The 24,344-nt window shown below is 40.6% G+C and overlaps 1 protein-coding gene across 1 annotated transcript in view; it reads left to right on the top strand.

The window, feature by feature from the left end:
* The window catches only part of LOC124776175 (GTP 3',8-cyclase-like), a 45,957-nt gene extending 30,561 nt beyond the window's left edge, over positions 1–15,396 (top strand). The window contains exons 5-7 of the mRNA XM_047251011.1: positions 4,279–4,424; positions 13,197–13,282; positions 15,194–15,396. Coding sequence (XP_047106967.1) covers positions 4,279–4,424; positions 13,197–13,282; positions 15,194–15,396 — 435 coding nt within the window. The remainder of the gene's footprint in view (positions 1–4,278; positions 4,425–13,196; positions 13,283–15,193) is intronic.
* Positions 15,397–24,344: the final 8,948 nt, after the last annotated feature.

The following is a 24,344-nucleotide window of genomic DNA, read 5'->3' as shown; positions in this document are numbered from 1 at the left end:
GTGAGTGGACATGTGGCCACTCCTTCAGCAAGGTCCGAGCAGGCACATGGGGGAGGGGTTTATTAGTTATTGGGAGCTCCAACGTTAGGCGGGTGATGGAGCCCCTTAGGGAAATAGTGAAAAGGTCGGGGAAGAAGGACAGTGTTCACTCTGTCTGCTTGCCGGGGGTCTCATCTGAGATGTGGAGGAGGCCGTGCCAGCAGTGATACAGAGCACTGGGTGCACCCGACTGCAAATTGTTGCTCATGTCGGCACCAATGACTCCTGCCGTCTGGGTTCAGAGGTCATCCTCAGTTCGTACAGGCGGTTAGCGGAGTTGTTGAAGGCGGAAAGCCTCGCGGGGTGGAATCTGAGCTAGCTATTTGTAGTATCATTCCCAGAACCAATAGTGGTGGTCCTCTGGTTTGGAGCCGAGTGGAAGGCTTGAACCAGGGACTCAGACGATTCTGCGGAGATCTGGGGTGCAAATTTCTCGACCTCCGCTATCGGGTGGCAAAATGTAGGGTCCCCCTGAATAGGTCACGCGTGCACTACATGCAGGAAGCGGCTACAAGGGTAGCAGAGTATATGTGGAGTGCACATGTGGGTTTTTAGGTTAGAGAATTTCCTCCCTAGGCCCGACAAGACACCTCCTGTGATGCGGCAAGGTAGGAGTAGACAAAATGCAACAGGGAATAACAATACTAATGTGCTAATAGTAAACTGCAGGAGCGTCTATAGAAAGGTCCCAGAACTGCTCTCATTAATAAGTGGTCACAATGCCCACATAGTACTAGGGACAGAAAGTTGGCTGAAACCAGATGTAAACAGTATGAAATTCTAAACTCAGATTGGAATGTATACCGGAGAGACAGGCTGGACAGTGAAGGGGGAGGCATGTTTAAAGTGATAAGAAGTGCAATAGTATCGAAGGAAATTGACGGAGATTCAAAATGTGAAATAATTTGGGTGAAGGTCACGGTTAAAGCAGGCTCAGACATGGTAATTGGATGTCTCTATAGGCCCCCTGGCTCAGCAGCTGTTGTGGCTGAGCACCTGAAGGATAATTTGGAAAATATTTTGAGTAGATTTTCCCAACATGTTATAGTTCTGGGTGGAAATTTTAATTTGCCGGATATAGACTGGGAGACTCAAACTTTCATAACGGGTGGCAGGGACAAAGAATCCAGTGAAATTTTTTAAGAGCTTTATCTGAAAACTACCTTGAGCAGTTAAACAGAGAACCGACTCGTGGCGATAACATATTAGACCTTCTAGTGACAAACAGACCCGAACTATTTGAAACAGTTAATGCAGAACAGGGAATCAGTGATCATAAAGCGGTTACTGCATCGATGATTTCAGCCGTAAATAGAAATATTAAAAAAGGTACGAAGATTTTTCTGGTTAGCAAAAGTGACAAAAATCAGATTTCAGAGTACCTGATGGCTCAACACAAAAGTTTTGTTTTAAGTACAGATGGTGTAGAGGATCAGTGGAAAAAGTTCAAAACCATCGTACAATATGCGTTAGATGAGTATGTGCCAAGTAAGATCGTAAGAGATGGAAAGAAGCCAGCGTGGTACAACAACCGAGTTAGAAAACTGCTGCGGAAGCAAAGGGAACTTCACAGCAAACATAAACATAGCCAACACCTTGCAGACAAACAAAAATTACGCGAAGCGAAATGTAATGTGAGGAGGGCCATGCGAGAGGCGTTAAATGAATTCAAAAGTAAAGTTCTATGTACTGACTTGGCAGAAAATCCTAAGAAATTTTGCTCTTATGTCAAAGCGGTAGGTGGATCAAAACAAAATGTCCAGACACTCTGTGACCAAAAAGGTACTGAAATAGAGGATGATGGACTAAAGGCCGAAATACTAAATGTCTTTTTCCAAAGCTGTTTCACAGAGGAAGACTGCACTGTAGTTCCTTCTCTAGATTGTCACACAGATGACAAAATGGTAGATATTGAAATAGATGACCGAGGGATAGATAAACAATTAAAATCACTCAAAAGAGGAAAGGCCGCTGGACCTGATGGGATACCAGTTCAATTTTACACAGAGTATGTGAAGGAACTTGCCCCCATTCTTGCAGCAGTGTACCGTAGGTCTCTACAAGAGCGTAGCGTTCCAAAGAATTGGAAAAGGGCACAGGTCATCCCTGTTTTCAAGAAGGGACGTCAAACAGATGTGCAGAACTATAGACCTATATCTCTAACGTCGATCAGTAGCAGAATTTTAGAACATGTATTATGTTCGAGTATTATGACTTTTCTGTAAACTAGAAATCTACTCTGTAGGAATCAGCATGGGTTTCGAAAAAGATGATCGTGTGAAACCCAGCTCGCGTTATTCGTCCACGAGACTCAGAGGGCCATAGACACGGGTTCCCACGTAGATGCTGTGTTTCTTGACTTCCGCAAGGCGTTCGATACAGTTCCCCGCAATCATTTAATGAACAAAGTAAGAGCATATGGACTATCAGACCAATTATGTGATTGGATTGAAGAGTTGCTAGTTAACAGAACGCAGCATGTCATTCTCAATGGAGAGAAGTCTTCCGAAGTAAGAGTGATTTCAGGTGTGCTGCAGGGGAGTGTCGTAAGACCGTTGCTATTCACAATATACATAAATGACCTTGTGAATGACATCGGAAGTTCACTGAGGCTTTTTGCGGATGATGCTGTGGTATATCGAGAGGTTGCAACAATGGAAAATTGTACTGATATGCAGGATGATCTGCACCGAATTGATGCATGGTGCAGGGAATGGCAATTGAATCTCGATGTAGACAAGTGTAATGTGCTGCGAATACATAGAAAGAAAGATCCCATATCATTTAGCTACAATATAGCAGGTCAGCAATTGGAAGCAGTTAATTCCATAAATTATCTGGGAGTATGCATTAGGAGTGATTTAAAATGGAATGATCATATAAAGTTGATCGTCGGTAAATCAGATGTCAGACTGAGATTCATTGAAAGAATCCTAAGGAAATGCAATCCGAAAACAAAGGAATTAGGTTACAGTACACTTGTTCGCCCACTGTTTGAATACTGCTCAGCAGTGTGGGGTCCGTATCAGATCGGGTTGATAGAAGAGATAGAGAAGATCCAACAGAGAGCAGCATGCTTCATTATAGGATCATTTAGTAATCATGAAAGCATTACGGAGATGTTAGATAAACTCCAGTGGAAGACTCTGCGGGAGAGATGCTCAGTAGCTCGGTACGGGCTTTTGTTGAAGTTTCGAGAACATACCTTCACCGAGGAGTCAAGCAGCATATTGCTCCCTCCTACGTATATCTCGCGAAGAGACCATGAGGATAAAATGAGAGAGATTAGAGCCCGCACAGAGGCATACCGACAATCCTTCTTTCCACGAACAATACGAGACTGGAATAGAAGGGAGAACCAATAGAGGTACTCAAGGTACCCTACACCGTCAGGTGGCTTGAGGAGTATGGATGTAGATGTAGATGTAGACCAAAAAATGATTTTCTTGTAATGAAGACACTAAAGTGGGGTCAGTCATGCTGTTATTGCTTTTAATGATGGCAACATTGGTAGCGTGAAAGTGCTACAACATATGGGAATTAATTCTGGAGCAAACTGCATCAGAGAATTTGAATGGATGGACAAGGTTTGCACTGGTAAAGCAGAGTATGCAGCACAGTTGGCCACTACGGAGTCCAGAAAGAAGAAAACAAGAAAAAACTTAAAAAAGATCAAGAGGATGATATACAGTATGGAGCAGGGTGCTTCTGAGTGACTAAAAATAAAATGTTAAGCATATATTGAGTTACAGTCTATTAAAACTTTAAAAACTCTTCCTGAAAATTTACATTTTCTCTTGCACTTTTCCCTAAATCTCAGAAACTACTTCGAGTAGCGAATTCAAATTTTCAGGGAGTAATAACATACGTATCCTGAGTCTTCTGAACTAAAAGAAGAACATAATGTTATGTATAAATAAAATGATTTAGAATAACATACAAAAAAGTACACAAAATTTTAACTGTGTAATTAAAAAATTGTATTTCCAAAAGCAGTGGCTGAAATGCAATTATTGTAAGACTCAGAACATATAGTTTAATGTCCTGTAAAAGTTTCTTGTCAATGGCTACAGTTGTTCCTGAAATACGGGGAAGTTAAGTCACAAAATTTAACATTGTCAGGATAGGGTGTTCAAACTCCCCTTAATGCACGTTTTCTCCTTCCTCGACTTGGTGAGCAACACATTTATTGTATTTTCACAACAGCAGTAGCTATTTTCTTACAATTTCTTTTTGCAGGCATACCATGTCCCGGGCTACAAGGGATGCGTAGGATTTATTACCTCAATGAGTGAACACTTCTGTGGCACATGCAACCATTTACGGCTAACAGCTGATGGCAATTTGGAGGTGTGTCTCTTTGGGAATTCAGAGATATCTCTCAGGTGAGTGATGAAACATAGAATAATCATGTCCAAGTGAAAATTAATGCGAGGAAACCATAAAATTACTAGAAGACTGACAGACTGATCAGTATTTTACCTTCAGGAGGTGAAATTCCAAAACTTCTTATAGACACATTCGTTCCTCTTGTCCTCACATTAGTCGTGGAGTCCGAGTGACCTTTCAGACCTTCAGGAACTTATCCCTCTTTCCTCTCTCATGAAGGAACTGATAGTTCCAAATGCTGAGTATAGAATAATACTTTCAAACTGTTTGCCATGCACATTAGGTATGTGGTTGGTATATGGAAGAGATAAACTGCAGTTAAATCCAGCAGGTATGAAATGAGTTATCTTTTCTTGAAGTTTTCAGCTTGCACCCTCCTCCCTCCCAGACATACAAACCAGATACCTCTAGCTAAATAATTTGTGAGTATATATAATTTGCCTCTGTCAACATCATGTTACACTAACCTATTTGTGAGATTAAATTAAAGGAAAGTAATCAGAACTGGAAATTATGTAAAGACATTTTTAGCTATGTCCCTAGGTTTTAATAAAGTTAACACAGTATTTCTGTCCATGTGATTGTAACTATGATTTGCCAGCCACCGTTGCCGAGCGGTTCTAGGCACTTCAGTCCAGAACCGCGCGACTGCTACGGTCGCAGGTTTGAATCCTGCCTTGGCTCAGATGTTAAGTCCCATAGTGCCCAGAGCCATTTGAACTGTGATTCATGATTATCAGAGTCTATATGTTCCAAATAAAAATTGGAACTTCATGTGTATAAATGTACAAATTATTAGACAATGGAACCAACAACTGACACTTTTAAATTGATGACTAGACTAAGAGATTAATAATAGGTAAAATACTGCAAGATACTTGGCGATAAGTTTGTTTCAGGACAAGGTAAGGGGGGTGGGGGGCGGGAAGAATCAGCTCTCTCTTTGTGAGCATACCAGAAATCCTTTATCAACCCAAGGTAAAATAAGATATAAAAATACAGGGTCAAACAACTAATTTAAGTATCTTAAAAACCAAATGACTAATGAAATTGGAAGCTAAGAAAAGTAAGTTCATAGTAAGTAGGGTGGAACACAGGGGGCTGCAACATATTGCCATTGTTGTTTGACTTGTCTATCAAAGAAAAAAGAAATGGATCAAAACAAAATAAAAGTGAGAATGGAAATGTATCAGAAGCAGATAGGAATAAGCAAGGAACATATTCTTTAATAAATAATTAAAAAAAAGAAACTGATATGTGAGGCAGATGTTCCTACAATTTTATGTTCAAAGCACAGCAGTCTGTGAAAGCAAAATATTTATGACATTGAAAAAAGAAAATCAGTGAGTGAAAAGTGTGTGTAAGTGAATTGTGGTGAAAGACTGGATATTGGAACTTCTGTTAGGCTGCCCAGTATTAGTTAACTTGGTAGTAAAGGAGCAAGTTTGCAAGGGCAGATAACTGTTTGGCTACGTACAATAGAGTGGGAGTATGGAAAAGCTAGTCCAAGATAGGATGAAAAAGATAACAGCAACTTAAAAAATGAATTGATAAGTTACCATGAACCCCATTCCAATCTAGTGAATGCAGTGGTTGACAATATCTTGTGACATTCGCCTATAAGGCTCAAACAATAATTGCTAAATAAAAATACAAAATGTTGACAAGACTGTATCTAAGCTGTCACTCTCTTTTGAAACAAGGGTGTTTAAACCAACAAACATGCAGGAAAGCAGGGACAACTCGCACACTAGAGAAGGATGGGCAGTATCATTGAAGGAGTGAGCATAAACCGTGTGGAATATGTGTGGTACAAGAAATGATAGTAAGAAAAAAAAAAGAAGAAGAAGAAGAAGAGGAAAAATGTTGGTCTGGAAACAAGGGAATAAAAATTTGCCACGCGAAGAGACAAAATGGTACTGTGCTGATGAGTGTGTACAAGTGGTGATATACAATATACATTGATAAAGGAACTCTGCATTGGGCCCAGAAGACCACGCAATGCTCTTCGAGAGATGTCCTCTACTATATATCTATGGAGAGTTAGGGGATCAGTACACAACTCTCCAGGCTGTTATCAACTTCCAGAAGTTGAAGACACTACTTCTCACTTGAGTAGCTCCTCAGCTGGAACTACAAGCAGAGTGTACCCTATTCCAGTCTGTCCACCGAGCAGAATTTCCCAGCTCTACAAGGAATTGAACCTGATCCCTTTCTATGGCACACCTGTGGCATACTGACTGCATAGCTGTGGCAAGAGTCATAATATACACTTGTGAACAATTGAGTTATAACTATTCTGTTTATTGGGGAGAGAGTATGTATATTTCCAACGTGAATGAAATAGTTTAGTGTATCGTAACTGGAATGTATTCAGACCTCGTACTTGTTGTGTGAGAGCGCAGTGTCTTAGACACTTGTAGTGTTTGTCTTAGCATGAACTAACCGGTGAGCCTTACTTTCTAGTATTTTTAATTATATATCATTACTGGTGCCTCTGGCACTTATGTGTTGCAATAGCAATAGCTTGCAATAGCAAACATTGAGTCAACCATGGTTTTTGGATTAGAAGTAGAGGTCAGCTGGGTTGACAGTGGGAATAGAGTGATGGGAAGTGGACAATAAGCAGTTATATTGAAGGGTGCATTATTTGATATGTTAAGGTTAATTACAAAACGTGGATTGGAGAATTTTTCACGTTGAGCAGAAGTAAGTTTACAGGACCAGATGTCAAATTACACATGATCAGTGTGAATCCCTATAGTCAGCATGAACACTGGCACACAGAATAATTTATAGGTAGTCTTGCTGTATATAAAAAATCAGATTTGTGCTGAACTGTCATGAACAAACTGTCACTTCTCTGGAATAAATAGACTCTGATTTGTTAATTACATCTGTGTAAATGAAAAATATAGGAAAACATAGTGCTTACTGTAAAGGAGACATGTTACATTGCAGACAAGCACAATTAAAGAGGCACTTACATAAAGCTTTCGGCCACAGCCTTCATCAGCAAAAGAGATACAGAGAAACACGCACATTCATACACACAGGCAAGCACATGTCACACACATATGACTGTCAACTCCAGCAGCTTGCCCCTAGCTGCTAGACTTGGCAGTTTTTTTTTTTTCTCTGTGTGTGTGTGCGTGCATGCGTGCGCGCGCGGTAGGCTTGCTTGTGTGTTGTGCCTGTGTGCAACTTTGTTTTCTTAACGGTAAATAGTGATCTATCTTTCCCTGCACTGTTGATATTCCTACCTGGAATTTCCATTGTTTAATATGTAAATATTTAAAGAAGGACACAGTTACATATATTCTGTCACTTGAAGACTAATACATGAAGTCAGTGGACATTATTTTTTATTGCAGAGGATCTTTGTCACCACTAATTATTCATTTTGTGTTCCAGTTAATTAGACATGGTTTCATCCTTTCCTGGATGTGCTCTTTTTGTTAAATCTTCCTTCAAAAGATCTGATTTACTTCAAATTAATAAACCTGAGTATTCTGAAAAAGGAGGCGCAGCTTACAGCTGCAGTGTGACAGTTGATCACAGGGTGATTTTATCACTGCCATATCGTGGGTACCCATGGCTCGAGACACTTATTCTATAAGGGTGTGTAGTCATTGGGCTTTCTTGTACCACAGTGTCAAAGGTGTACTGTAAGCAGATTTATTCAAGGAAAATACTACCACAGTCAGCAGAGTGAACTGCTATGGGCAACAGGATATCATTGACAGGGGTTACCACTGACTAGCATGGCTTTAGCAGCGGACAGGGGGGCCACAATGTAGCAAATGACTCACCAACTCAGTGACAGTCAATAAACAGTAACCATTCATGCCACTGGGAACTGTCACCTCTTTGTGGGATACAAACATGCAATCTGCACACTGCTCGTCACACTTACAAAGATTAGCATTGGTTTGGAACAGCACCAGGGGATGCTCGAAGCATGCAGGAAGGTCGTCTGTCTGATGATTTGCGGTACATATTGCCAAGGTGGCAGGGAGCAAAATAAGGAGTGATCAAAAAAACTTCCATTTGAAGGCTGCATAGTTCAGATCAGTATGCCACACACACACACACACACACACACACACACACACACACACATATCCATCCGCACATATACCCTGCTTGTGTCTTTATATGTGCGGATGGATATATGTGTGTGTGTGTGTGTGTGTGTGTGTGTGTGTGTGTGTGTGTGTGTGTGTGCGAGTGTATACCTGTCCTTTTTCCCCCCTAAGGTAAATCCTTCCACTCCCAGGATGGAATGACTCCTTACCCTCTCCCTTAAAACCCACATCCTTTCGTCTTTCCCTCTCCTTCCCTCTTTCCTGATGAAGCAACTGTGGGTTGCGAAAGCTTGAATTTTGTGTGTGTGTTTGTTTGTGTATCTATCAACATACCAACGCTTTCGTTTGGTAAGTTACATCATCTTTGTTTTTAGATATATTTTTCCCATTTGGAATGTTTCCCTGTATTATATTATATATCAGTGCTTTCCCCTCCCACCACTATCCTGCAGACCTTGTCCACAAACAGATCTCCCAAGCAATACATTCCTCCCCACCCAACAACAATGTTACTACCCCCAGACCACACAGAAGCATCCCCCTTGTCACCCAATATTATCCTGGCCTCGAATACATCAACTAATTACTCCGCCACGGATATGAATTTCTCAAGTCAAGCCCTGAAATGAGATCATCCCTTGACAATATTCTCCCCACACCACCCAGAGTTGCCTTTTGCCGACCCCGTAACCTCCGTAACATCCTAGTCAAACCCTACAATATTCCCAGACCACCTTCTCTACCCAGCGGTTCCTACCCCTGTAACTGACCACGATGCAAAACCTGCCCCATGCATCCCCCCACAACCAACTACTCCAGCCCCGCTACTGGTAAAACATACACAACTCAAGGCAGGGCCACATGTGAGACAACACGACATTTATCAACTGACATGCCTGCACTGCACAGCCTTTTTCATTGGTATGACGACAACTAAACTGGCTGAGCGCATGAATGGGCACAGACGAACTGTCCGCCTAGGAGATGTCCAATACCCAGTAGCGGAGCATGCTCTCCAGCATAATTCTAGGGACCTAGGAACCTGCTACACCATATGTGCCATTTGGCTTCTCCCGCCCAACACCAGTACCTCGGAACTGCGGAGATGGGAACTTGCACTCCAACACATCCTTTCATCCCGCCATCCCCCTGGACTGAACCTACGTTAACCAACCTCACTCCCATTTACTCTTTAGTCTTCTCCTCTTTCCCTTTCCTCTTTAGCCATTCATGCATCTTTTCATCCTACATAGTTGCGTTTATCTTTATACTATGTACCTCTTTACTTCTGTATTCATCCTCCTTGGTTTGAAGCTGGCACAGTAATTACAGTAGAATATCTTTGGCTTCCCTCTGACATCCATGCCTCCATCTTTGCTGCCCTCCCTGTTTACCTTTCCCCTGTTGCTTCATAACCTGGGTTGTGAATAACTGAATCCACTTTCCCTTCTTCCCCTTTTTTCCCCTCTCTCCTCCCTGATGAAGGAACGAAGTTCCGAAAGCTAGGATACGTCAATTTTCTGTTCTGTTTTGAGTATCTATCGGCTGTACTGAGCTGAGGTAAGTACTGGCCAGGCCCTCTATCTCTTTGTTAGTATTTGTTTCGTATATATAAACACACACACACACACACACACACACACACACACACACAGACAGGGTGATGCGTATTAACATTTAAAAACCTCCAAAGCACTGTAGATGACCCTGAGACAAGTAATTTAATACAAGACACATGGGATCACAAATGTTGGATACGATACAAATGTTGGGAAATGTGTCAAAAGCGAATGACAAATGTCACCAGATGATGTACCTTGCCATGCTTGCAGTGGTTGAGCCTCTCGGTCTGTCACACTTGATCATCCCAACCCAAGTCAAGTATTCATATCATTGTGGCTACGGACACACGTGTGCGACTATAGTGATGGTGTTCAGGATTTGAGTCTTGCATCTGGCAGGCAGTATTTTTTCATTGTGTTAAACAATTATGTATTTATATTGAAGTTTATTATTTTATTTACCGGTCTTGCAGTTTCCTTGATTTCTTGCAAAGTACAGTACAATGAAAACCTACCATATTGCATAACAAGTAGATGAGTATAAACTTCAGAATAGCATCATCGCCATTAAATGACCTATGTTTTCTTTACTAACTAATGTCTGTAAACAAAAAGAGAAGGGACAGAAGCAAGAAACACAAAATCAGAACTGCTTTTGCTTGATTACAGCAGGGACAATAATTTTGTAACATCTACATTTACAACAGATCATATTTACAAAATGTTTTCGAAATTTGCTCTGTTTGCTCAAATGAAAGTATTGCACTGCTCAATCATTCCTTTACACTCAACCCCAACTGCTGCACATGCTGTGGGGTATGTCATCTGGTTACGCCATATGTTCAGTGTTTCTCACCAATTTTTGGGGTATTTTGAAATGTACAAAAAGGCAAATGCAGAAAGTTATCACATTTTGCTGCACATTACCTCCGTCACAGAAAAATAAAGTATACAAATCTTCTCAGATTTGCCACTGAATAATTTTGTGCAAGCCTCACAATATTTCACCAACACAACTGTTCATCATCTTCAGGTAGTGGTGGGTCCTGTCATCACTGCTGCAAGATGTGGCTGGTGATATTCGCACAGCAGAATTGAAATTTGTCAGGCTAGAAGCAGGAGTACGAATGTGTGGACAGGCACTCCCAGTTGGATGGAAATTCCATTCATAGTAGCCTTCTGCTTATGTGTTGTGGGCAATGACTGCACTTCTGGACACTCGTGTGGTTAAAAGCTGAATTAACTCTCTGCAAGGTGCTGCATCAGGTCATACATCGGAGGATCTGGTTTCTACTGTTTTAATTTCATGGCAGTCAGTGCTGGATTCTGGGCAGTGCTTAATCAAAATTCCATATTCCTGTTGGTAAGATTGCCCATCGTATGGATACATGCCTCATTCTTAAAAACACAATCCTAGAGTGATGATGCTGAGGATAAAATTTCAGTCCTCTTGGGAAACGTGTGGTGCCCTGTATTCAGGCAGTGCTCTGCTACCACTAATTTACTGGGTGGCATTTTTGTCAGCGCTGTTGAACGCAGTGTTCTTGCACAATGTGAGGTGTCTGCCCTATATAAGATTTCCCATAATGGCATCAGATCTTATATATGATCTGTGTTTTCTAAGGTCAAGATTGTCTTTAACTGAACACAAACAATTCCTTAGTTTTGCTGGTAGACGAAAAACACACTTGATTCTGTTTCTCTTAGCGATTCTTTCTATTTTTGAAAACATGCCACTGAAATATGGCAAAAAAGCCATTTGCAGTGCGTGTCTAAGTATCTTCATTTACATCCCTACACTGAACTTGCTTTGCTCAGAACACATTTCAAATCTGTTTACAAGAATAAACATTCTGCTGGAACACTGTTCTTAGGTGTTACAGTTCACCAGGCAGACTGTCGGTATCTGAGATCACGTGTGCTCTATGTGCCAGGGAGTGTAAGACACTACCACATTGTGCAGGATGACGGCAACTTTTGGACCGCAAATATAACTCTGCGTGTATCAGTTTTCAGTAGAGACTATGCCCCAGTGTTCTGTCAGCTTTTCTTCTAACCGTGACATCCAGGAATGGTAAGCTGCTATCTTTTTGTACTTCCACAGTGAACTGAATATTCAGATGGAGCGAGTGCAAATGCTGCAGGAACATAGGTAGTGTCTGTATTATGTGGGCCACACCACAAATGTCTCTTCAGCATTCTGCCAGAAGCAGGAATGTTGGATATTTACTAAGGGAATTAGAGGATCTCCCATGGGAGCACTGTCCACTTGATCAAAGTAGTTGGTGTTACATAAGAAATAGGATGAGGTATGCACATGTTTAAACAGCACCACAATTTCTTTCTCAAACTTGCTGCTAATAACCTCTAATGAGGGCTGCAGGGGCACTTTTGTAAGTAATGATATAACATTTGAGCTAACTAAAAGATCTGAAAGTTCTAGTTTAAGCATCTTCAGGTATTCTATGAAATCCTCTGAATTCTAAATATGATGGTCATAGTCATCCACATGATAAATTTCAAAGCTGTCACGTGGAAATTGCCAGTTGCATCTTGCAGCAGTGATGGTGGAAATCACCACCACCTGAAGATGCCAAAACGTTGTGTCACTGAAATATTGAGGGAGGGACTTGCATAATGTTATCTGGTGGGGAACCCAAAGTGTTTTTGCAACAGATCTATCAGGCAAGCCTGAAAATTCACATATACTCCAAGCAGTAAGTACCTGTTGTAAAATGGTCACATTAGTGAGCTTGGCAATTAATTAACAGTTTATCAATAAATTTGGCCTCATTTTGCAAGAAATTGTGCTGTGTTCCACTACTCCCTCTTCAACAAAACTAATGTCACTTTCTGCTCCACCTCTTCAGCCCGAGATCTTATGTATACTCTTGAGCATTTGTGTAAGATACCTGTTTATTTATAAAAATAAAAGTAACTTCTATCATGACTTTCCCATTTTGTCCAGTGGGTTTGTTATCCTGCTGTTGCCTACTGCAGACTACAAGATTACTGTTGAAGATATCTGCAAAGTTTTTCTTCCTTTTTAGTGTACCAACATTTCACTGTGTGGTAATTGCCTGGTACTGTTTAACGGGTGTTTTAACTGTTGTTTCAGAGATGCAATACGAAGCAAATGCAGTGAGGATGACTTGCTTGCCATGATTGGGGCAGCAGTGAGAAGAAAGAAGAAACAACATGCAGGTAAGATACATTACAGCAAATGTAACTCTATAGATAGAAAGAAAATTTCTGCTTAACAAGTCATAGCAAACATAAGAGCAAAATAGAATGAAAAACAACAGTGATAGAACCTGTGTTTTTTGTGTAAAATTGGATTTAATTTTTTATTTAGTATTCATTCTGATTAATGCCCATTGGTCAACAGTACATTTCAGCCCTAGAATTTGGTTCTGCAAGGTCCACCAGATAACCATATATGGCTGTTGTAACTCCTTTATTGGACTTCAGAAGTTTTCCAGCAACAAATCTTTTTTTCTTTCTTTCTTTCTTTCTTTTTTTTTCTTTTTTAAAAAAAAGCTAAAATGCAGAAAACATCATAAAGGAAACACTCACAGAAAAGCATCAGTGTCCTTGAAACAATGGAAACTCCAGTAGGAATATCAACAATGTTGGAAAAGGCAGATTACTACTTACTGATGAAGGCTGTGGCTGAAAGCTATATGTAAGTGTCTTTTAATTCTGCCCATCTGCAGCCTAAGGTATCTTCTTTATGGTAAGTAACAGGCTGTCTTTTCCTTCATTATTCATTAGTGTTCTTTGTTTTTATTGCTGTTTAGCAAGCATTGTGTGGTATATAAGGGATGCGAATAGCGTCAGATGTTGAATCATTACTCTGGAGGATATGAAGGTGCTGCATATTGGTGTGAGACAGCATTATCTGATGAGAGTTTGAAAGAAACCTCATTGTGGATGTCCATTTGGTCGCCTGGTTAAACCTTGCAACATCTGTATTTTTGGAGTATTTGGATCTGACAGTGGCCTGATGTTGGAAAGTAAGGGCATACTCATCATCAATGTTCCAGTTGACTACATCAGACCACTACAAGGGAGCATCACTGTGTAGTGTACTGAGTACATTGTAACCTGTTCACGTCTGTGACTGCCATCTGAGAACAAGTACAGTAAACTCTCGTGCAGCTACACTTTTGGCTAGTTAGATTGACACTTGACAAGTTTTAATTTGCGTGCACCTGGAGCCAAGTATTTGCTGGTGTTTTTTGGCAATCTACTGCTAATCAGTGCACTGGTGCATGTCAAAAGTCCAAGTATCGTCAATTCGAGCGTGTGTTGGTTGAAGCTCTAGTGTGTTTCTTATTCCTATTGCATGGTTTCATGCCACTGCCATCTATTGGAACTCCTTGTAAGTACAGTACATACAGTATTGTTCTATGCAGCGCAACATAGCCCTGTCGAAACCGACAATTAGAGTGCGCCGCCTAACACTTTCCACTTGTTGTCGGTACATCAAAGCTGAGTGTTTAACAGTGAACGTACAACACCCTGTTGTGTTGCCACATGGGCTTGGGTAGAACAGAGGAAATGGCATAGATGTATTGAATGCTTTCATTTGATGGCTGCCACAGCCTGGTTTCAAAAGTCAAAAGTTTGTCTAGTGCATCTCGAGTGTTGTCAAGTTGTGCATCTGTGTGTTTCTGATTTGAGGTTTTGTGCTCCCACTATGTGCCTTAAAGTGTCCAGAGATAAAAGGGGCCAAAAACCATAAAGGACTCAGTCGAGTGTCTGTAAAAAGAACACTGAACGTGACTATGGGCATGAAACATAAAACGAATGTGATCTTGTTGGAAAAAGAGCTTCACTCTTTGCAGAGAATTGATGCTGGTGAGCCACCCACAGAAGTGGCTGCAGAGTAGGAGTACAATTACTGATCGGAAGACAAATCGATCAGGAATTGAAAAATTTTGTTCCATCCAAACATTGGGCAGCGCAGTGAAATCTTGAAAAACAATGAGAAAAGGTGCACATCCTCAGTCAGAAGAGGCATTATTTTTGTGGCACGAATAAATAAGAGCCAAAGGTGTGTCAGTTTCAGGTCCTCTAGTTTGTCAAAATGAGCTGATGAGCTGATTGAAGGAAAGAAGCAAGAATTCCTCGGAAGTAATGGCCGGCAGGATCGTTTCAAGAAGCGGCATGGCATCCATGAAATTGCCATCAGTGCCAAATCATTATCTGGGGATGAAGCTGCTATGCTGATTTTAAGAAGAAACTGCACACAATCATTGACAAAGGATGTTATACTGGCAATCAACTTTACAAATGTGATGAAACTGGGTTGAATTACAAAATCCTGCTAACGAAAACCCTTGCCTCTAAAGAAGAAGAAATGGCTTCCGGATCCAAAAAAATTAAAGATATATTTACTGTCCTTGCTTGCAGTAATGCCACTGGCAATCATAAACTGTGTCTTACTTTAATTGGCAAATCCAAAACACCAAGAGCATTTAGACACCAACCAACCAGCTTTGCCACTGAGGTACACGAATCAGTCTTAAGGCATGTATGAACAGTGCCATCTTCAGAGAGTGGTTCCAGGCAGAGTTTGTTCCAGCTGTAGTAAATTACATGGCAGGAAATGGACTTCCTTGAAAAGCGCTACTTCTTGTGGACAATGCTCCTTCTCACCCTGGTGATCTGCAAGATGGGGATATCAAAGTTGTATTTCTCCCACAAAATGTCACATCTCTATGTCAACCGATGGACCAAGGTATTCTTGAGGCGATGGAAAAACATTACAGACGCAAGATGCTGGAATACTTAATAGATGTGATTGATGCTGCAGATGATTTTGTGGAAGCTCTTAAAAAATCGATGTTTTAAGTGTCATTCATTGATTGCTGAAGCTTGGAGTCTAATTCCTCCACTTCCTCTTGTTAGGTCTTGGAAAAAACTCTTAGATCGTAAGGCAACCTAAGTGGTGGGAAGGAGGAGGCAACACCGAAACTCAAGCTGACATAATTTTGGTGAATTTACTGGAGAAGCTGGTTGTAAAGACACACACTTCGGAGACATTGAAGAGTGGATGGAAAATGGCATTTTTTCATGTGACTGAGGATGAAATCGTCCAAATTGTGACTGATCATAAAGCGTCAGAAGACTATGTTTCTGATGATGAATCAGAGAAAAATATTCCTCACACATTCTGTTACAAAGTGATCCAAACTGCCCTGGAGTACATCAGCCAACTGGAGGAGACGATTTATCCTGAAATAGTTTGATTTCAACATTGGAGATGTATTGTTGCAGCAATAGTTTCTCAAGCAAAAAAACAAAAAAAAAAAAAAACATTTGTGACTTCGTTACCAAAAAATAAACTCTAATGAAGCATCCTAGAACTTCTATGTCCATAACTTAAAAAGTTTTTTTTTTTTTTACTTTTCTTGAGAGTTCCTCTAGACAGACTTTTCGTTCCTTTGAGTAATCTCTAGATTTGTTTCATAATTTTGTTCAGTAGTTTATTTTTTATTAAAAAGAATAGGTAATAAAATTAAAACTCCTGTTTTTTTCCTGCTGCCAAATAAGGGAGATTTTTTTCTGTAAGAATGCAAAATAAACGAGCTTTGTTATACAGCATTTAAAAACTTTGAGTTTTCAATCACAGTTTGGTGCCTTTTTAACATGTCAACACAATTTTTTCAGTAAAAAAGTGCAGGGTTAATTGCAACTGTATCAGTAACGTTTTACATACCCTACGCACATGTTACGATCGTATTTCACAATATTGACGCGATTTGGAGTGTTCACATATGAAAACAGGGGGACTTTGATTTATCTGAAATTTTCGTTATCAGAACCGGCCACCGTCCCAATCATTTCGGATAAACAGGAGTTCACTGTAACAGACTCCTTGCAACATGCTGTGTCATGCAGCTAGGAGCAGCCAGACTATGGAATTGCCGTCCTGCGCATAGGCTGCCATTAACACCCAAGCAAATGACTGCATGTGAAGTGGTACCATGATCGAGAAGTACGGACTGCTAATGAATGGCGTCACATTATGTTCACTAATGAGTCCCAGTCCTGCACTGCTCCAAATGACTATCGTGGAGAAGTTTGACAGTGACCCGGGGAGATGGGGAGAGGTCCCATTCTTCCACATTTTTGGGGGGGGGGGGTGACAAAGGAGTCCCATGGTGTGGGGAGCCATTGGGTATGACTTCAGGTCACGGCTTGTAATGGCCGAGGGAACTCTGATGGTACAGCAGTGTGTAATAGTATTGTGGTGCTATTTTTCAACAGGCCAGTGCTTGTCCACATGTAGTATGTGTCTCTTTAAATTGTCTGCGTGATGTTGATATACTCCTGTGGCCAGCAAAATCCCCATATCTGTCCCCGATAGAACATTATGGGACCAACATGGACGTCAACTCCATCCCACTGCCTGTATCCATGATTGCAATGTCCAGTTACAACAGTTGTGGATCACCTTTCTCAGGAGGGTATGCAGCAGCTTTATGACATCCTCCCGCACTGTCCAGGCCAGACAGGGTGCATTGCTGTATTGATAAGTGGGCTCAAACTGATAAGTTCCGTGTAAATTTGACTCTGTTTTGTTATCACTGAAATAACATCACATACCCTCTAAATTCGCTATGTTTCAATTTGTTTTCTCCCCACCTTCTGAGTGTCTCACTTTTTTTCAAGCAGTGTAATTTAAGACAGACATAAGAATATGAAAATGGGATGGCATATCACATTGCTATTCAACTATACCCCTAACAAAATTGTAAGATAATGGAGAAGAGGAGGTGCACTATTACACTGACTAGAACGTAAACTTAAAGATAGAATTATATTGCGTAACCTATACCGATGACATAATACTAATTGACAAAAACATCACTGATGTGCTAAAGCAATTTGAAATATTAAGGGAGCAAGCTAGGAAAATTGGACTACTAATTTCACCTGGAGAAAAAATTCTTGGCTGATACCAAAATGGCACTGGGTGAACTTATATAGGAAATGACATAGTATTCGGTGTTAAAGAGTTTAAATAGTTAGGTGAAAAAGACCACTGAACATCATAATGAAAAGAAGGCCATAGAATCCAGACTTCAGAAAATACAAACTGTCTCTCAGTTAACTAAAAGTATTTTTCCTGGAACTCTAAAACCTAACATTGTACAACAGTGATCAAATTAGAATTTCTTTATGCATGAGAGAGACTCTTTGTCCAACACAAGACATGAAAACAGCAAGAATGTAAAATTGTAGTAAAAATCTTAGGTCCAAGAATAAAAGATGGAATACATCACACAGAACCCAGTGTGAAATCTCCAGGCAAAATCCTAAAAACTCTTGTTACAATGTGTCTCCAAAGAATCCAACTTGTGGGACATACAGAAAGAATGTATCCAAACAGGCAGCTCATTGGATTCCCACATACTTGAAAAATAAGATCCAACTGATGAAAACAAACAGGAAGAGACCTTAAGAAATTGGAATCACCACATTTACAGTATTCTGATGTAGTGATGAGTCACACAGAGTGCAGTTTCACAGTAGCTTGATCGATGCTTGTACTTGTGTGTGTAGTATATGCAAGTGTGTACAGCGTCTCTTCAGGTGCACTCACGATATGCTAATTTAGTGGCCGAGCAGTAAACCGGATCCCTACTTGGTTCCAGTGTGCTGTGCTAATTATTCTTCTTCACTTGACATTTATGCTTGGAGCTGCAAGAGAGGCCATTTTCCAGATAATGCCACAAAAACAACAAATTCTCAGATATCAGTTTAACTTACACTCTTCAACATCATAGACAACATTTCAAATTTAATATGTTGCAGAACACTTATTTCATTGGCTAAGTTAAATTTCGAGTGTGACATGCTATTTCGTAAAAAATAGCAAATGGTAGACATGGATGTTGTTGTGACTCTTTCCTAAGGCAACATTTGTGTATTACACTTGTAGAAGTGCACTGCAACATAAAACAGTAGACCGTAAGTTCAAACAATGGAAACTCCAGGTTGGAATATCAGTAGTGTAGGAAACGATAGAGTGCTAATTACCATAAAGATGGCACGTTAAAATGCAGACAGGCACAGTTAAGACACTTACACATAAGCTTTTGGCCACAACCTTTATCAGAAAAAGAAATAGAAATACACACCATTCATTCACACAAGCAAGCACACCTCACACACACATGACCGCCAACTCTGACAGCTCAGACCAGAATGCTAGTCTGTAAGTTTGCTACACAATAAAATAATTATTCTGAGCTACAAGAAAAATGGATTCAAAGAACTAAACTGCTTGAAGAAAAAAAAGGGAAGCTCCCTAAAGCAACGTAGTTTCACGAGTGTGCATACCAGTGGTAAATTATGAGAGTTGCAACTCTCTGAAATGGATACAAAGGCCACCAGATTGCATTAGCTTTGTTTGTGTCTCGGATTGTTACCATGAATGGTAGGAGCTATAAGAGATGTGAAGAGTGTAAGATGTTGAGTGATCCCTGTGAAGGACACAGATGCCCTGTACTTCTGTGAGTCAGCATTATCAGTGCGTAACAAAATTTGAAGGGGCCTAATTGTGTGTCTCCATTTGCCAGGCTGATTGAATTATGCAATATGCAGATTTGTGAGACATTCAGATGTGGTAGTGTCCCCATGTTGGACTGCTTGGGAACGTAAGGGCAGCATGCTTGTCAGCAAGCTTCCGGTTTACCGTGTCTGACGAGCCCATGGGAGAATTGCTGTAATGTACGCCGAGCACATTGTAACCCTTTCACACCTGCACCTGTCATGTGATCAGCAGTGAGTCACATTCTGCAAGACCCGCGATGACAGTTGTCAGTGAGTATGACAACGACATAGGGACAGGGCATGTGGGGCAGCATTGGATATGACTTCAGGTCACTCTGACAGCACAGCAGTATGTCATGGACATCCTGCATCCTCATTTGCTACCTCCATGTCCAATGGAGTTACAAGAGACAGAGCAGTGAAAACATATCCAGTTGTTGACTCACAAAACGGTTTTGAGCTGTGACGCATGTAGTCTTAAGTGAATCATTCATACAAAAAGAAAAGAAGAAGAAGCTAAAGTCAGAATGTGAAAAAATTGGAGAATAAAATAGATATTTGAAGACTTCACACTTGAAACTCCCAGTTTTCCTATTGTGAAAGTGCCTTTATGACCATATGCATTTCACTGACGATAAACTTTTTTTTTTCCCTCTGGGTCTTGGCTCCATATTTTTTCATCCAGTTGAGTCAGAATACTTGCATAGTATTTGTGAGGTATTGTTTCAGTCTTGCAAGCTAATCTAAAATACAAATCCCTTTTGCATCCTAGAAAACAATGACCACTCTTCCTCTCCGATGAAGTCACCTTGGCTATTTTTGTGCGACTGCTATTTCATTTCGGTCGTCTCTCTTCCAAGGGAACAGATTGGTGCATAGAATCAATTGTGTGTCAGATTGTCCCAAATTGTTTTTCACATTAGGTTGTAGTCAGGCTTCAACAGACATGCCACTCACTTTCTGGTATGGCCACGGCATCAACTGTTTTGCACATCTTTTTAATTACTGATCTTGCAATATCAAACTGTGTTCTTTCTCAGCATTTTCATATTTGATTGTAATTCTAGGAAGTTGTTCATGAGTCATCTTACAGAGACATATGCCACATATGAATTCAGCCACCCATTCCTTAACTGTTGACTATGAAGGAACTCCCCCCATGAACCATGGACCTTGCCATTGGTGGGGAGGCTTGCGTGCCTCAGCTATACAGATGGCCGTACCGTAGGTGCAACCACAACGGAGGGGTACCTGTTGAGAGGCCAGACAAACAGGTGGTTCCTGAAGAGGGGCAACAGTCTGCATGATTGACTGATCTGGCCTTGTAACATTAACCAAAATGGCCTTGCTGTGCTGGTACTGCGAACGGCTGAAAGCAAGGGGAAACTACAGCCGTAATATTTCCCGAGGACATGCAGCTCTACAACTTGACTAGAAGAAGAGATCGGTTGCTAGGACATGTTTTGAGGCATCAAGGGATCACAAATTTACCATTGGAGGGCAGCATGGAGGGTAAAAATCGTAGAGGGAGACCAAGAGATGAATACACTAAGCAGATTCAGAAGGATGTAGGTTGCAGTAGGTACTGGGAGATGAAGAAGCTTGCACAGGATAGAGTAGCATGGAGAGCTGCATCAAACCAGTCTCAGGACTGAAGACCACAACAACAACAACATGAAGGAACTGACTCCTAATAAGTAAGATGATGCCTGTAGAAAAGTACAACAAAACAGTAATCTCAAAAAAGTTCAGGATAGACAGTACATTCTGTAGGACATATTAAAAATTATTGGTAAAAGAGACTTGGTGTATTAAATGCAGCTTTTGATTACATGATAATTGAATTGGATAGATAAACAATCTACTTGCTAAGTGGCGGCAGAACACACACATAAAAGAAGATTATAATTAAGCAAGCTTTCAGAGCGAGTAGCTCATTCTTCAGGCAGAAGGGTTGAAGTGGAAGGAAGAGGGGTGAAGGATAGGTCTAGGAAAAAGGGTAGATTTTGAGAAAGTTACCCAGAACCGCAGATCAGGGGAGACTTTCCAGATGGGATGAGAAGGAAAGACTGATTCCACATCTACATACATACTCCACTAGCCACCATATGGTCCATGGCAGAAGGTACCCTGTCTCACTACAATAGTCTGAATAAAATTACTTGATAGTTGACATCAATCACTTGCTGCAACAATGTTGCCACATTGGCTACCAGCTACCGTTTGGTTACAGGTGACAACAAACAAGCGGTTCACATCACAAATTATGTTAAATGTTTAACACAGAGCAATTTTTCTAGTGGCTGGTGCAAGGTATGTCAGAAATGTTGGATACTCTGTCGACTATTGATTTAAAGTGACCAGTGACTGAACTGGGGCAGACGACCCGTTTTGTATCCCTGACTGTAAACTTGTGTCCTAACCCAGCCGAGAAAATCGTGGTCAACAGTCTGCAGCAGTACTAATATCATGATCGCTTTGTTCATGGCGATTAAAGCTAACCCTTAAGGGTAAACTCAAGACAACAAAAACTCAATTTCAGGGCTGAAAGCAAATTGAAATTTCTCCATGTCATTTGTTACCTGTAACTATCCTTACACTAGCTGCACATGCTGACATGTTAGAAACCAGTGAACAGCCCGTGTGGGCACTTGTTCGTGGATTATAGATGACTGAGGCAGATTCCAAATGAAGAAATAAAGACAGGAAGACAAATAAGACCAAATAGAACAGTCAAAACAATGATGAAAAATGATGCAGCAAAGTATTAAAAATAAAAAAAATACATTTAAACCAATTAATTGAATGAAAATAAAAATCACACTCTTTTGGTTAGATTTAGAAATAAAAATTTTGCTACATTGATGAGATTCAAACCTATGACATGCTACACATTAGATTAATCTGCCAACCATTGTGCTATGCCACAGCACTGCATGAAGTATTTATATATGTGAATATAGTGACCCAGTTGCAACTATGAATTGTAACCTTAAAAATTTCAGTTTCACGCAGTGTAGTGAAAAGCTTATCTAATGTAAGATGATCTCTGTGAATATGATAACTATATGTATGATACTGAATTACACCTTGTGCTGAGTTATTCGGTAGTGTTTGGTTAGTGCTATGAATGAAATGTGTGTCTTTCATTAGCATTGTTAATGTGTGTTGTTTTTGGTGTAGTTATCATGTGTCATGAAATACATAATAAAAGTGTCGGGCTTGTAATTCAGGATACAAATACATCAAGAAAGAATGCTGAACCAGGAATTGGAAGTGACTGGCCAATTTTGGTGGAGTTTGGCAACAGCAGACAGTTCAAGTGTGACGCTGACTACTCTTATTGGCGTTTGAAGTGCCAACTATCAAGTAATTTTAATTCGACTGTAGTCAGTTCCTTTCCCGTTCCATCTGCCAATCGAGTGAGGAGAAAGTGAATGTCTATATGCCTCTCTATGAGTCCTAATTTGTCGTCTCTTATCTTCGTGGTCCTTATGCGTAATGTATGTTGGTGCAAGCAGAATTGTTCTGCAGTCAGCACAGTGTTCCTCAAAATCCCTCCAGGGATTCCCATTTGAGTTCCAGAAACATCTCCATAATACTTGTATGTTGTGGTTTCAACCTACTGTTAACAAATCTAGTATCCTGCCTCTGAATTACCTCAAAGTCTGCTTTAATTCGACCCCTTGTGGATCCCAGACACTCAAACTGTACTCAAGAAGAGATCACACTAGCACCCTATATGTAATGTCCATCACAGCTGAGCCACACTGTTGTAAAATCCACCCAACAAACGAAAGATGATTATTCGCCTTCCCTACCATGACCCTCACAAGTTTGTTCCATTTCATATCACATTGCAACATTATGTCCCGATATTGAAACAATGTGACTTCTTCATTCATGACACTACTAATGCTGGATTCTGGCATTATGGATTAGTTTTTCCAACTCATCTGCAGTAACTTATATTTTTCTACATTTAGGGTTAGCTGTCATTTATCACACCAACTGGGAACTTTGTCCAAGTCATCTTTTATCCTCCTAAATCACTCAACGATGACACCTTCCATACACCACAACATCATCAGCAAACAACCACAGATTACTGTCCACTTCGTCCATCAGATCAGTTATGCACATAGAAAATATGAGTAATAGCGCTCCTATCACGCATCTCTGGAACGATCCTAATGATACCCTAGTCACTGATGGACACTCACCGTCAGGATAATGTAGTGGGTTCTATTACTTCAGAAGTCTTTGAGTCACTCACATGTCTGGGAACCTATTCCATGTGCTTGTACCTTTGTTAAGAGTCTGCAGTGAGGCACTATGTCAAATGCTTCTCGGAAATCAAGAAATATGGAATCTGGGTTTGTGAATTTTGTGATGGCAAAGTTAGAGGAGCAATGCATCTGCATTAAATTTTGTGTGAAACTCAAGAAAACCTTTACAGAGACACACCAAATGATGCAGGGAGCCTATAGCGATGAGTGCTTAAGCCATACTCGGTGTTACGTATTATTCACACATTTTAAAAATGGCTTTACAAAAGTCAAAAATGATCCTTGTTCAGGACGCTCTTAGATGTCCCCTGATGACGCTTGTGTCAGGAACGTCAACGAAATTGTGTGTGCCAGTCAAAGATTCACTGTCCGAGTGATTGCTGGTGCAAGGTATGTCAGAAATGTTG

Source organism: Schistocerca piceifrons, chromosome 2 (genome assembly GCF_021461385.2).
Source record: "Schistocerca piceifrons isolate TAMUIC-IGC-003096 chromosome 2, iqSchPice1.1, whole genome shotgun sequence".
Lineage (NCBI taxonomy): Eukaryota > Metazoa > Arthropoda > Insecta > Orthoptera > Acrididae > Schistocerca > Schistocerca piceifrons.
Note: the sequence above shows the minus strand (reverse complement) of the source record. Positions and strands in the feature narration are given on the sequence as shown.